This window comes from Lutra lutra, chromosome 11 (genome assembly GCF_902655055.1).
Source record: "Lutra lutra chromosome 11, mLutLut1.2, whole genome shotgun sequence".
Taxonomy (NCBI): domain Eukaryota; kingdom Metazoa; phylum Chordata; class Mammalia; order Carnivora; family Mustelidae; genus Lutra; species Lutra lutra.
In genome coordinates, this window is record NC_062288.1 from 16,143,119 (window position 1) to 16,159,091 (window position 15,973).

Below are 15,973 nucleotides of genomic sequence, written 5' to 3' on the forward strand. Positions count from 1 at the left end.
CTGGGAATCTGCTTCAGGTTCTCCCTCTCCCTGCATTCTCTCTCTGTCTCTAAAGTAAATAAATCTTTTAAAATGCCACTGCCCGGGCACCTGGGTGGCTCAGTGGATTGAGCCTCTGCTTTCAGCTCAGGTCATGGTCTCAGGGTCCTGGGATCGAGCCCCACATCGGGCTCTCTGCTCAGCAGGGAGCCTGCTTCTCCTTCTCCCTCTGCCTGCCTCTCTGCCTACTTGTGATGTCTGTCTCTCTGTCAAAAAAATAAATAAAATATTTAAAAAAAATTAAAATGTCACTGCCTTCAAGAAGCCTGAAGGCAACAACAGAAAGGAGCATGGAACTTCTCCCTTTAATACTGAAGGGAGGGGCTAAAATAGCAAGGAAGCCAATTATCGAAATAAGCAGAGAGCAAGTCATGAAAAATTACTAAGCAGTTTCAACCAAAGGGAAAATTTTCTAAGTATCTTTGTGCACCAGTGCTGATTTCACCACTCATTTGCAAAATGAGGTAGAGGGTGCACTGGTGCTTGGCCAAGAACCACTGCTGGGGCTCTATGTTCCTCATCCGGCTCAGTGTCCACCGAGACGAAGCTAGTTACTCATCACCACTGGAAAGAAGCCCCAGCGCATTGAACCTCCTGAAGGGTGAAGGCAGGGGACTCAGGAAAAGCTAGCAGAGTTCAACCCAGAGGAAAAGCGCTTTTTCTCCTAGCCTATCCCTGTTGTGAGCAGGCCTGGCCACCAGCATTGGACGGGATGAACCAGCCACACAGACATACTCACCGCTATGGCCCACCAGTGGCGCAGTCTGCATACAGCATATGCAAGTATTAACACTTTAAATCGAAAAACTGCCAAGAGCTACATAAAAAAAGAAAAAGAAAAAGAAAAAAAAAAGACAAGGTAAGTTTTAAAAAGAGAAACAAATATCAAATAACTGAGTTTTATGAAGAACTCACCAGAGCGTCTTTACTATTCTAATTTAACTGAAGATGGGCACTGGGTTGTAGACCCGTATTTGGATCTCTGCTTGAGAATCTATGCAGTACTGCCCAAATGAGAATTCAAATTCATGTCCCGTTAGCAACACAAGAATATATAATTACATGTTTTATTTTTCCTTTCTGTTTGAGTGCACATATATTTCTGATATCCTTTTAAGACGAGAAAATGTTCTGAAAGTTGACTTTTCCACTCCTGGTATAAACACCTTTGGAAGATACCAGGTTCTTAGCAAAGTCCACTGTAAAGCTCTAGGTTATGGGGGTATTGGGACAGTTCTATCCAAGTAGCTACCACCCGGTTATTCAGGGTGGCTCTGGGACTTTTGTGAAACCCTTTATGTGTATTATTATCCCATGTAATCCCTTCCTTAACAACCCCATGCATCAGTTACTATCTTAATCCCATTATACACAGAAGGTGGTAGAAAAATTGTACAAGGTCACACAACTCCTTAGAGGGGAAGCCGGGACTTGAACCCCAGCGGCCAGACTCTACTGAGCCACTACATCACAGCTGTCTTCATAATTCTCATCATGCAAGAAATACACATAGAATAAGATTTTACCCATTTTCCCTTTGGCAGGCATGCCTACTGTGAGCAGGGAGAAGTCAGGTGACTCTTGAGTAGTGCCTGAGGGCAGGGGTCTGCCAAAAGTTCCTCACTCATCAATTCTGCTGAAAGGCTGGAGGCTGACAGTCTTTTCGAGGCCACTGACCAGAGAACTACACTACAATTCTTTTACGTAAATGAAGGTCACAAGTTACGTTTTGTTTTTAATTTGCTGTTTTCATTAAAAATGTGTTTTCCAACAGTCTGCAAACTGTTTAGCCTCTCTATTAATTCCAGCTCTATCCCTGCTTTCTGGGTTTGGCAAAAAGGGAAGTCTTCATCAGTCCTCCATCTCAAAGTCTCCCAGGCCCCAAGGTTTCCTGGAGGCTGTGTCCATTTCCCAGGCCAGACATGCCAGTCCTTCCAGTCTAAACTAATGGGCCCTGCCTATTTGGCCATTACCACCGGCTTCTCAAGCATAAAGGACAGACCACCCTCAGAGATCTGGCTGGTGGATTAGCCTGGTTTCCTGGCTGAGGCTATTTTAAGATAAATTCAGCAAGAGAAAGAAGAGAAAAAAAGAGAAATCAATCTTGCTACTATATGTCAATAGTTTTAGGAGAAAGAAATGGGATCTAACATGCTCTGCCCCCAACTTCAATGACCTGGGGTGGGTCGAGACACTGCACCAAAGAAACTCAATTTCCTCATCTGGAAAAATGAGGGGATTAAATTATATTAGCAGTTCTCTAAATATTCTGTAGCAACCAAACACCGTTCAACACAATCTTATTGGAAACAGACCATACAGATTAAAACAAAACTACTTGGGTTAACACAAGGCTGATGAAAGGGAACCCTAACCTCTACTTATTAGGAGTCCTACCTCCTTCTCCATACACACTTCTGCAGGTCCCTTCAGAAATAAAACAACAAAAAAGCCTTTCTAGTGTAGTTTGAAAACCACCAAAAATATAATTCTCAATTATTAAAATTCTCAACCAAAAATAATAATGATGGTAGTGATTGAGGATGGTTCTCTGAGCTCATTGCTCATTGGGAAAATGTTTTCCATGCATTATTTCATTTATTTTTCAGAACTAGGATGATCACATTTTACATACAAAAAAAAAACATACACACATACATACAAAAAAACTGAAGTTTAGACCCAATATATTAAAAGACATACAAACAGTGATAGTGCTGTGAATCAAACCCAGGTTTTTTCTGACTTTAAGTGTCCTGCTCTTCCTAACCATTACGCATAACAATTCTAAAAGTAATAAAACAAGTAGGTAAAATGAATTTAGAAGAATTCACTGTGAATATTGCCCACACTGCATCTAACACAACGTTAGGATCTGATTTACTTACACCATCAACTATAAAGAAATACCAGGGAGGTGTACCAAGCCCAGTGAGAGTCACAGTGTGTCCTAGAAAGACTGTAAGCATTCCTTTGAATGAAATGAAGGCCTCATCCACAGAGAATTGAATCTTTGCAATTCTATAACTGGCCGGTGTTGCCCAGGATTACCAACAGCTCACTTTCCTCAAGAACTCCAATTACAGAAAAATGTAACATAGTATCATTATTATCAAAAGTACACTCACAAATCTATCTCAAGGCAGAAAAGGAATGGCATTTTCTTCGTGTTATTATATAAAATGGGGAATTTTCCTGTTAGTGATTAGGGTATGTCGCTGGCTTCTATGAAAAGAATGAAGGCTCTCCTCCAAGAAAAGCAGAATGGCTCCTTCTGCTGCCTTTTCTTATCTCTCATTAATCATGTCCTCCTTTCCTGTGACCAGACAATTCCTTATAAAGAGAGCACAAGTGCACTGACTGGGCCAGAAACTGAGGGGAAAGGAAGGCCAGTGTTCCAGTGAGGGAAAGAGAATGGCATAGAAATCAGAGGAAATTTGCCTGGGGGTTACAGATGAATCATATCTGAAATGAAAAGTAAAACAGGAAATACTTACAAATATATCAAAATAAGAGGAGAAGTAGTCATACTGTACCACCTCCTTCTCTAATGTGTTCTCAATGCCTCCATTCACCTGGGACGCAGAGTGAGAAGTAAAAATGAGATTCATGTGGGAAAACAATAGAAGAAAACATACAAGTAAGGTATTGTAAGCACTCTTCTGCCTACCTTCTCAGAACCCTGGAATGTTGAAATAGGAGGAACAAAACACTCCTAACTCAGACAGAAAAATGCCAGAAGAGCATTTCCCATTTCAATTCTTCATTCATTCATTCGACAAATGCATATGCATAATGAGAAACCATGCCTTGTCATTCCTACTTTGGCAAACTAAAAATGTTAAAAAAAATGATCCTTTTTCTAAGATAAAGTCTTCAATCAAACCTATGTATAATTTTAAGGAAGACAATTCACATTCATCCAGTTCTGCCCTCTCTGACCACACTCCACTGTTTCAGCTCCTGAAAGGCCAACAGCTCCTCTGATCTTAGCAAAGGTCAATGACACGAGATAGAAGTATAGATGTTCTCCCTGGCATTTGAAAATCCTGCACTCTCATCAACTTTCATATAGATATTTAATTTGATAGATAATGAAATGAGGGACAGACTAGACTATAATCATATGTGTAGAAGTTACAGTTAAATGATGAAAATCAGACCTAAGATGACAAACTTTCTGTCCTCTCCCAATTCTCCTATCAAGATGACTTTTAAGTGAGCAAGTTTTCAGAACTCTACATATTACACTTACAGAAAACATTTTTTTTTTTTTTTTAAATCAAGTAATGGAATGTGTGTCTGACAGCTAAGGCAGCACCCAAGCAGACACTAGAATTGTCAGGGCCCATGGATTAGGAAACATGACGTAAATTCCCATTTCCAGTCTGGAGTACAGACATTGTTTGTCCTGGCAAACTGATGGACATGATCTGAAAAAGGACAAAGTGAAGGGCGGTGGACCCAAGACCTGGATAAAGGGGGAGAAAATTAATAGGGAACATCTTTGCAAGGTTTGCTAACTGGTCAAACTGGAGTTAAAGTTCCAACAAAGAAAAAGGATCCTCTTGGCTTAGAAAACTTTAAAAGTATTTGCATTTGTTATTCAAATGAAAGTATGCCATAAACACCATTGGGTACTTTAAAACTCCCTTAAGGAGGTTTAGATTTCTGCATAATTTCTGCAGTTGCCTACTGACCTGGTTGAACACAGATCTTTACAAAAAAATAGAATGGAAAACTTGGGAGCAAAGAGAAAACCAATGTAGTCTTCTCACTGTTTCTCTCCAGATTAAGAAAACTTAGCACTATCTAAAATATTAAAAAAATGATTATTCCAGGGCACCTGGGTGGCTCAGTTGGTTGGGCGGCTGCCTTCAGCTCAGGTCATGATCCCGGAGTCCTAGGATTTGGTTCTGCATCAGGCTCCCAGCTCCATGGGGAGTCTGCTTCTCCTGCTGACCTCCCCTCTCATGCTCTCTCTCTCACTGTCTCTCAAATAAATAAAATCTTTTAAAAAATGATTATTCCAAATGATTTATAGCAAAGAGGGGTTCTCTAAGGCACAGAGACTACCCTCCTAGCTGAGAGAACAGCAATGAACCTGCTGATACAGTCTTTAATAGACAGTAGAAAAAGGGTTTCTATGACATCTGTACTTTAAAAGACCCTGACTGGGGGAAGGGGTCACCTGGGGGCTCAGTCAGTTAAGCAACCAACTCTTGGTTTCGGCTCCCCACATCGGGCTCCACCCCCAGCATGGAGTCTGCTTGGGATTCTCCCTCTCACTCTGCCCCTCCCCCCACTTGTGCTCTCCCACTCTTTCCCTCTATAAAATAAATAAATCTTTAAAAAATAATAATAAAAGACTCTGATTTTGTGTTACCTTTAAATAGAGAAATCTAAAATCTACATCTCTAGCTCCAACTTGTACTCAATTCCTTATTTCAAAATCTTTGTCTCAAAATGTGCCCCATAGACTCATCTTATTTTCATATGGAACCTCTTCTCACAGTTCTGACAGAGCTCCCCCATTCTTCTACCTTCCATCATTAGAAATCTTAAGAGTCGTTTCTGGACACGAGGGATAATAAAATCAGCATATCTGTAAGTCTATCAGCATACTTATTTTTTTTTATAAGATTTTATTTATTTATTTGACAGAGAGAGATCACAGTAGACAGAGGCAGGCAGAGAGAGAGAGAGAGGGAAGCAGGCTCTCTGCTTAGCAGAGAGCCGGATTCGGGACTTGATCCCAGGACCCTGAGATCATGACCTGAGCCGAAGGCAGCGGCTTAACCCACTGAGCCACCCAGGCGTCCCAGCATACTTGTTTTTTATGAGCATGTCTCTCAAATCAGTTTTTTCCTTTCTATTCCTACTACCTTACATGGGATTCCTTTCATAGCTTCAGAGCCAATCTGTCCCTAATGTAATCCAACTGGTAAACCACTGCCACAAGATCTTTATCAATTCACCAAGTATTTGCTGAACAATTATTGTCAAGTATGATCCTAAATACAATAAATTCTTTAGTAAACAAAACCGTTTATCTCTGTCTTTCTGGAACTTACATTCTAGCAAGGAGATGACAAACAAGAAAATAAGTGCTCTACAGAGAACAAAGCAGGAGCAGGACAGACAGAATGAGTAACGGTTGACTGCTCTGGGACGGGTGGTAAATGGAAGTCTTCCCTGTGGTGATATTTAAACTGACAGACACCAGCATGATAAGCAGTCAGACTCTGCATCAAGATAAAAGAAATTAACCATTTCGTGTAGAAGGAACAACTCATATGAAGGTCCAAGACTGAATGCAGCTTGTTCCATTGTGAGACCAGGAGGCAAGTCTGGGATGATCTGGGTAGGCTGGGAAGAGAGAGTGGGGAAGGAAGTCTGGACAGGAGCTATACAAGCCAAGTTAGGCAATTTTTATTCAAAGTGCCCTGCTAGGGCTGTGAAGGGTTATAAATAGAAAGTAGAACTACCTGATTTGTTTTTACTTTTAAAAATCCCTCTAGAGGGCGCCAGGTGACTCATTCATTAAGTGTCTGTCTTTGGCTCAGGTCATGATCCCAGAGTCCTAGGATCAAGCCAGACATAGGGATCCCTGCTCAGTGGGAAGCCTACTTCTCCCTCTCCCACTCCCCCTGCTTGTGTTCCCTCTCTTGCTGTGTGTCTCTGTTAAATAAATAAATAAAATCTTTAAAATGAAGAAATAAATATTCCTCTGGCTTCTATGAGGAGAATGGGTACTAGGAGGGCAAGGGTGGAAGCAGGCAAACCAGTTGGGCCTCTGGTACAGTAGCTTGGAGGAGCAATAGCACCGGCTGGGTTGAGGGGGCAACTGTAGAAATGGAGAGGAGAGGTCACATTTTGGATACATTTAGCAGGCAGATCTGACAGGGCTTACTTTTCAACTGGATATGGAGTGTGAGAAATACAAAACAAACACCCAAATTAATCAAGGATGCGTCTTCATTTTTGGCCTCGGCATCTTGTTTCCTTGAAGCAAGGAGGAAAATCGGCTAATGTGGAAGTCACATATGAAGACAAAATATTTTGGTTATGGTTATAATTGCATAGTACAGCTGGGTTCCATTACTCTTCTGAAGACCTAAACAACGTTTGTGCGATTTCTTTTCTCTTTTCAAGACCAGCGCCACAAGTCAGTATATGCGTTCCATCTCCTCAGCTAAACTTCAATTCTCATATGATTTTTCTGTGGAACTTGCCATACCTGAATCTGAAGCCTATGCCCTGGGACTCAGTAAATGTATAGATATGAAAAAAGAACAATGTATTTGAGTGATTAGAGAGTTATAGACAGACCACAAAAGTAAAGGGAGGGTATGTAGTGAAAAACCCAGGTCAGGACTGACAACTAAAACAAACAGAACTAGAAATTGAATGTTTAAAAAAAATGTAAAAATAAAAAAATAAAAGCTTGCTAAAAAAAGACAAGATGTGCTATCCTAAAGATCATATATTCTTTTTTTTTAAGATTTTATTTGACAGAGAGAGAGATCACAAGTAGGCGGGTGCGGCGGCGGGGGGAAGGAGGCTCCCCCTTGAGCAGAGAGCCCAACATGGGGCTTGATCCCAGGACCCTGAGATCATGACCTGAGCCAAAGGCAGAGTCTTAACCCACTGAGCCACCCGGACACCCCAAGATCATATAGTCTTGTATGATCTTTTTATTTTACAACTGGGGCAATTTGAAAAGATATATATGTTCCTGTGTTTACTGCAGCATTGTACAATAGCCAAGATATGGATATGTCTATCAGCAGATGAATGGATATGTTATATACACACACACACGCATGCACGCACAGAGTATTAGCCATAAAAAAGAATGTGATCCTGCCATCTGCAACAATGTGGATGAACCTAGAGGTTATTATATGCTAAGTGAAATTAAGTCACTCAGAGAAAGACAAATACTAAGTGATCTCACTCACATGTGAAATTTAAGAAATAAGACAAATGAACAAACAAAAAAAGAGACAAACAGGGGTGCCTGGATGGCTTAGTCATTAAGCCTTTGCCTTCAGCTCAGGTCATGATCCCAGAGCCCTGGGATCGAGCGCCACATTGGGCTCCCTGCTCCACAGGAGGCCTGCTTCTCTGTCTCCCACTCCCCCTGCTTGTGTTCCTTCTTTCTCTATGTCTCTCTCTTTCAAATAAATAAATAAAATCTTCAAAAAGTAAAAAGAGACAACCAAAAAGCAGACTCTTAAATACAGAGAACAAACTGATGGTTGCCAGAGGAGAAGTTGGGTAGGGTGATGAGTGAAACAGATAGAGGGGATTAAGAGGTATAAACTTCCAGTTACAAAGTAAGTAAATCACAGAGATAAAAAGTACAGCACAGGAAATACAGTCAGCAAGATAGCAATAAGGTTCCTTGGAGACAGATGATGACCACACTGATTACAGGCCCTGAGTAATGCAGAGGAATGTTGACTCATGTTGTATACCTGAAACTGTGATAACACTGTTCATTATATTTCAATAAAAAATTTAATAGAAATTTTTATTTCTTAATTGCTAGGTCTGGTGATTTTTCATTTATAACATGTTGCACACAGATGAACACTGATCCCCTCTGATGTATAGAACAGTGTGCAGTCCACTTCACTTCCATTTCAATTTCGTTGAAGCAGTAAGAAAGGGGGGGAAGTGAGAGTGTGATCCATGAACCCCACCACAGTTCTACCCCATGATTTCCATCACTTAAAAGCAGGGAGTGATATTAGTGGTAAATCAATATATACTTTGATTTTGTGCTGTTATTAAAATAACTTTTACGTGAGCTCCCTGAAAACTGCTACTGTGCTTTCCTGTTAAATGATGGATTAGATTCGAAACTAGTTTTCAATTTTGGAAAACATGTTACTCCTTTGAAAAATACATTAATTTAAATATTGTCTTTAATGCATACATGTGGAACAAATAATAAAAAGAGATACTCTAATTTACTGTGTCCTATCACTGGCTTGTTTGATTCTAAACAATTCTTCCCTGTGAGGGAAGCATTCTGGAAGAGTTACCTATTTGTTGGTAAGGAATGTAAACAGAGCCAAGGCTTTGGGGGGAAACAGACATATTGGGTTAAATAAAATATATTATTAAAATGTATTTTATCTGTTTATTTTTACATTTATTAATATAGCAACTAGAGAACTTAATCATCTATGAGGCTTACATTATATTGCCATTGGACAGTACTTACTGGTCTAGATAATTTTATTTGGCAATATAACTGCAAAGACTTGAGGAGAAGGGGACAAACCTCCGAATGGTTCTAGAACATTTTTTCAATAAAATATTAATAATCTCTTTGTGAAAAAGTAAAGATTAATGTATGGAAAATCTTAAACATGGGGATTAGAAAAGTAGATGTAACATCTAAAATATATTCCAGAGGCAAGAAAAGGGCCAGGAAATAAATACTTTTGCCTTTGTGGCCCAATATTCAATTCAACCACTTAGCACAAAAGCCAGCCATAAACAATAGGCAAACAGTAAGGGCAGGGCTGTGTTCCAATAAAACTTTATAAAAACAGGCCAGCTGAATTTGGGCCCCAGGCTATAGTTTGCTAACTCCTGATGTAGATCAAAATACCATGAATTCAAGGGAAAATTGGACAGCCACATGCAGAAAAATGAAATTGGATCATTTCCTTACACCACACACGAAAATAGACCCAAAGTGAGTTTTAAATGAATGAGCTCTGCTTTAAAACATGACAGTACAGAACAAGAAAAGTCAAAATCAGCTGGAAAAGAGCAATAATACTCCCTCTGGAAAAAAGTATTCACTAAATAAGTATTCACTAAATAAGAAAGAAATGATGAGAAAAATAAGAAAATTGTTTCTTGTGTCTCGAAACAATTCTTATGTAGAGTCATGGGGAAAACCACTTACATTTAACTCTATTATCCAGAGTAATGTTACAAATAAGAGGTCAAAGGTGACAAACAAACAGAAAGTCCTCCTGACATCAGATATCCCTTTCTTTTCCCTTCCTTCATAAGACTCGATCCTGGCCATGAGGTGTGTGGGGTTGATGGAATGAACATTGCGCAAAGAAGCGTGAGAGCTCTGGCTCCCTGTGAGAGCGTTCTCCATGTCTTCTTGCAGGGGGTTCATCCTGGAGGAGGGTTAAAGGAGCCTTTCTCCAACTTCACCATCCCTAGAGAGAAGAGAGTTTTGTGTTAAATCAGAGCTCACCTAAGACCACCATGCCACCCCCACCACTGGGCAACTGTTTCTCTGAGAAACAGTGTCTTAACTGAAGACATTTGTTCTGATGAAGACATGAAGAGAAAGGGAAATGAGAAGCAATTCTTGATGTTATCAATATTACAAAAGAGCTTTATTTCATTCAGAAATGAATGAAATAAAGAAGAATGCAATTTATAGAATTAGAGACAGAAGACAGGATGCCAACCACATCAAGAAGGGTCTCAGTGATAACCTGAAGGCTGGTTCCTTTGCTGGGCCCTGGAGAAAACCTCTCCAACTCTTGTCATTACTCCTGAACCAGGAATCCATTTCCTGAAAGCTCCCCAGAGAGTTCGTAACCAGAATGTGTAAACAAGACAGGAAAAATGTGTTTCCTAAAGAGGAATTGCTTTCCACCAAAGAAAGTATCTAATAAACTGACTTTAGCATTTCCTCATCACCTCATAATGAATAAGCATGTTTCCAGGTCTCTTCTTGGAAAAGAAGTATACTCACCCCTAAAGTTCAGCATTCTCCAAATACCTCTGTGCTAATTACACAAGTTACAGCTCTATCTAGAGATCCAGGAACCCCCTTCTCCAAGACCAAGATGTGCTTCTACAATACAACTAAAAGATTAGTCACCTAAGTGGTCTGATCTCTTCATGAATGATGCAAAGTCATGAAACAGTATGGTAGATGGCATTACTGTTTGCCAAACATTCCTGCTTCCCTCCTATAGCACCTCTCCCCATCGGAGAGTCTATACCCCAGGCTCTACTGACCTCGTGTGCCTTTCTTTGGCCAATTGAATGCAAGCAGAAATTCATGTGCCACTCTTTTTTTTTTTTTAAGATCTTATTTATTTATTTGTCAGAGAGAGAGAGAGAAATAGGGAGAACAGAAGCAGGCAGAGCAGCAGGCAGAGGCAGAGAGAGAAACAGGCTCCCCGCTGAGCAAGGAGCCCAATGCGGGACTCGATCCCAGGACCCTGGGATCATGACCTGAGCCGAAGGCAGCTGCTTAACCAACTGAGCCACCCAGGCATCCCTCATGTGCCACTCTTGTCCAGATCCAGGAACCATGCACTAGTTCTCTTTGCTTTTGCCAGTGACTGGCAATGGCCAGATAAAGAGAATTTTCAAATCTATGTCATTAGAGGTTGGCTTAGTGATTATCTTCGAGCAAGAGGGAGGGAATAGCAACTAGAGCTCACAAGTTTGGTCAAATTCCACTTCTTGGCCTGAGTAGTGCTACATGGCTCTGACCACTTAGTGATAATCTACTGATGTAGGTAGTGGCTTCAGCGGTGTATTGATTTGTGAATATTCAAAATGCTGTATGCCTATGTATGTACACATATATTGTCTACATGTCTCTACGTGATATCTCTACATGATAAGGAGACTTTATCATTATACATCTATAACAGTTCCAACTAGAAAACAATCTAAATATCTAACAAGGGATTAGATAAATCATAGTACAGCCACAGTAGTCATTAAAATAAATACTTAGAAAGTATGTGTAACTTAGAAAAATGTTTGTTTTAATAGTAACTTGACTAAAATCTGAATATTAAACAGAACACAGAGTATGTTCACAACTTCGTAAAAATAAAACCAAATTTTTACAAAAATGTATCTATGAAACATACCAAATCTTAGTACTGATTATCTTCGCCTGATATCAGATCCCCCCGCACTTTTACTTTTTCCATATTTTCAGATTCCCTATTTTGCACATACTGTATTTACAGTAGGAAGGATTATATTAAAATGTAAAATTGTTATAGTCCTGGACAGATGTCCCAAGACTCTATAAGGCTCTTCCCTCCCTTCTCAACACATCTGGGTGACAGTAGATAACATCACCTTGGACATTTTCAAAAGCTCAATAGGAGTCCAATTCAGTGCTTTGTAAAATAAAATACAAATTTCCAAAAATTGAAAGCATTTCTACACAATTTATTTCTCAATGAGATCATTACCATTCTAGGGGAAGGAATACCAGTGGGATATTCCGCAGTACAGTTGCTCTTAAAACAAAGCTCTCAAAACACTAAATTTATCTGCCAGGCTTCTAAGAGTTAATTTTGGAACAATAAGTAAAAAGGAATGTAACTGTGTTTTCTGTGGTGAAACACACATTTCAAAGTTCAAAAAGACACCGCAGTTGATCTCTAAATTTCAACCTGGATAAATATAGACATATTTTTGTAGCCATGCATTCTACATAAGAAAAAGCAATCCAAGTAGTTTTTAAGCCAATCTAATAATCTATTAGCAAGTATATTTAAAAATTAATTTAAATTTTTGGTCTACTAAACTGTATAGACAATCCAATAAATTCACAACTGAAACTCAGGACTGTATCTAGGAAGAAATCACTTCTAAGATAATTAGATCATTTTCTCAATCTCATCCACTCCTCCTTCCCTGAACCCACTCCTCATGAATAAAAAATGATAACAAAGCAAAACACCAACCCTAGAAATCTGAGGCTATTTCAAAGGAAAACCTGACATCATACAATGATATACACCTGCCCTGAGAAATGAGAATCATTACACTATTTTTCAGGGGCATGCACACAACTGCTAACTAGCTAGAATTTACAGATACTTGCATACCTTCAACAATAGTTACCCAAAGCACAGACTGTTGTGAGCAGCTTCCTATCAGATTTAGGACAGAGGGAAATCCTGAAAGGGAGAGAGTTTCCTTTTAATGTATACATTAAAAGGATACTTCCTTTTAATGTATAGAAAAGGATACCTTTCTACTCTATGGTCATAGGACTTCATGCTAACACTGTTTGAATCCCCAAAGATTCAAGTGCGAATTCCTTGAGGAAGACTTCACTGAAATGCTCCCCACATTCTAATCTCCAGGCAAGGTCAAGTACATCTCCTCCAAGTTCCCCTAGGACTGTGGATATGCCACTTCTGCTACTGCTTACCACAGTGTGCCCTAATTATCCATTTATTTGCCTGTTTCTCCTGCTAGTCACTATGCTCCATGAAGGCCTTGAATTTGATTTGCACACTCCTGTGCCCCGTGGACTACCACAATATAGGGCACACAGCAGGAACAATACAACTGGTCAACTAAGTTAATTCTACCATCTATCACAAAGATTAGCACAGAGTCAGCTTTCAACATTCTCTGAAGAGACTACAACTATTTTTCCCCCCTAAGGAAGAGCTCAGACAGTCTTCCAGATATAATTTTGGAAGTATTAAATATTCAGTTCTTGGTACCGAGAACTTCTCTGGGGTTGGCTTAAGGAAAACTAAGCCTCTCTAAAGATGGTGTTAAGCATTGATTAGCTGTATGCACCAGAACCTAAATCTGTAATTCAAGATTTAATCCAACCATGGGGAAAGTATGGGGGAGGAGGAGTAGGGTGGAGAATTACTCTTAAAAAAGAAAAACATCTCCTTATCGTTTTCTGGGATTTGTGTGAGGAGATAAGAATCTCCTTTTGTTGCTTCAGTTATTGAAAATGAGATTCATGTCTTCCTCTCTAGATGAATAACTATAATATTAGCCAGCTACTTCTACAATCACGCTATATTGACACCTCCCCAAAATTTAGTGGCTTAACACAATCTACCTTCATTCTCAAGCACACGGGTCTACAGGTTGCCTGAAGTTCAGCTGTTCTAGTGGGGGCTCAGCTGGGAAACTGCTTCTGGAGGCAGGAGAACTTGGCTTCAAACTGTGTGTTGGATCTAGGTCTGATCTTCGTCTTCCTCCTTGGACCAGGACTGTGTGGGTCATGTTCTTTTCACGGCAATAGCACAGGAAACAAGCTAGATCATGTAAATACATTTAAAATTTCTGTATACATGCTATCTGTTCATAGTCTATTAGCCAAAGTATACCTCAAGGCCATGCCCAAGGGCAGCAGAGCTAGCATGTATACTCCGCTCAAAGAGCAGGAGAATGTAAGTGCATATTTGCTGGTTAATACTCCAATCTAGCACAGCTATCAATGTTCTAAACCCAGGGTTGACAAACTATAGCCTGAAGGTCAAATATGGCCTGCTGCCTGTTTTTGAATACCGGGCTTTATTGGAACACCACCACACCCATTCTTCCGGTCTATTGATGCTTTCACATGAAGATGGCAGAGGTGAATTGTCCCAACAGAAACCATACTTTACTACGGGCATTTTTCTAGAAAGAGGGATTACTGCTTTCATTAGCTTCACAAAGGAGACCCAGGTGAGATTTAGAGTTGTTGGATTAGCAAAAATAGGCTAATTGATGAATATTCACTTTTCCAATGCATGCTCTGATTATATGACTGGCAAGAACCTAGGATTCATTCTAATTTCTCCACTGGTTGTTCTACTGACACCACAGGTTAGGGACAGACGGTATGTTGGCTCCCTGGGGCCACTTCAGCAGTGCTTATAGCATCAACATGCTGCTCTTTGACTTAATTCTCTTTCCTTAATTCCATACTACCAGAATTGGAGAAGAATTCTGTCCCATCTATGTTGGTAGCTTCTTAAATGATGACATCCTTCCCACGTGGAAAAAAACAAAACAAAACAAAAAGAACTCGGATCCTTTCTGTTTCCGAGAGGAATTGCTTACATCTCCAGGATTCTGCCACGGCACCCATCCCCAGGCTGGGTGCAAAGCTGAGCCACAACTTCAACTCCATGGGCTTCAGCACAGAATTGATACTATCAGATGGTAAAGAGGAGCTTCTCTGGGCACTGGCTACCACCGCTAGCGTCATACAGGAGTCCCACAGTTTCTTGTACCTTCCTAGAGGAGGAGAAAGAGCCTCTGGGCACCCACTGGTGGCATCAAACCACATCTTTCAACCGAACTACCCAGCCTCCTTCTCTGCACTACTTCTGGCAACAGCCAGGACACTGTATGTTCTCCTTGAAGAGAGTGTCAGAATAACAGACACTAAAACCATTTCTTTCAGACAGACTTTAGCCATCATCTTAACCAAAGGCCTAGGGAGCAGAGTTGCCTTACAGACATGTTTTGCTTGGTCTTGCACAGTGTTGCTCAAGATTTTGAACTAATTGAGGACATTTTAAATAATGAATTTTCATGTAAAAATCCAGATTTCTAGCTTTTCTTGAAAAGTTAAACATAGAACCACTAGGCCTGCATTTCCTTACCATGACAATAAGGCCAAGAAGCTGCTGACCTCCTTAGAGGCGGTAAGATGCCTTTTCCACTTGGCCTCAGTTTTGACCTAGCCTGGAGGCATTTGAGTTTTTCACTCTAATCTAGTTCCACTCTCTTGTTTTAAAGGCAAGAAGATGCATTAACACCTGAAGACTCATCATATTGTTTCAAAGCTTTCTTCATGTTTGTTATTAAAGTTATTTTTGTCTATAAAACAAACGTATGCTTAAAGATTAAAAAAAAAAGAAGGAAGAATCTGAGGCCTCTGTGGATTATAGGGACGTGCCCACCTAAGAGATATTTTAAGATATATTTTAGGATTAAAACTGAGGTCTTCTACTTCTTTCCTCCCCATCACTCAGCCTCCTTCCAGATTACTAGAAGGAAATATGAGGTACATCCGCGGGTGTTTAAATGGACTTGGGGATGCAGGTACCGAATTTAAGAGTCCCTAAAGACAGGGCTACCTCAGCTATGCCCACTCTATCCTAGGACTGGGTTTCTTTGGGAGCAGGGAACAGCCCAAGCTAGC

The 15,973-nt window shown here is 40.2% G+C and overlaps 1 protein-coding gene across 4 annotated transcripts in view; it reads right to left on the reverse strand.

The window, feature by feature from the left end:
• Positions 1–15,973, reverse strand: part of STARD3NL (STARD3 N-terminal like) — a 55,131-nt gene that overhangs the window by 14,822 nt on the left and 24,336 nt on the right. For all 4 annotated transcript variants that reach the window (XM_047694494.1, XM_047694495.1, XM_047694497.1 and 1 more), the window contains 3 exons: positions 9,974–10,241; positions 3,537–3,614; positions 779–856 (listed from right to left, as the gene is read on the reverse strand). In XM_047694494.1, the coding sequence (XP_047550450.1) occupies positions 779–856; positions 3,537–3,614; positions 9,974–10,198 (381 nt within the window). In that variant the 5' untranslated portion in view covers positions 10,199–10,241. The remainder of the gene's footprint in view (positions 1–778; positions 857–3,536; positions 3,615–9,973; positions 10,242–15,973) is intronic.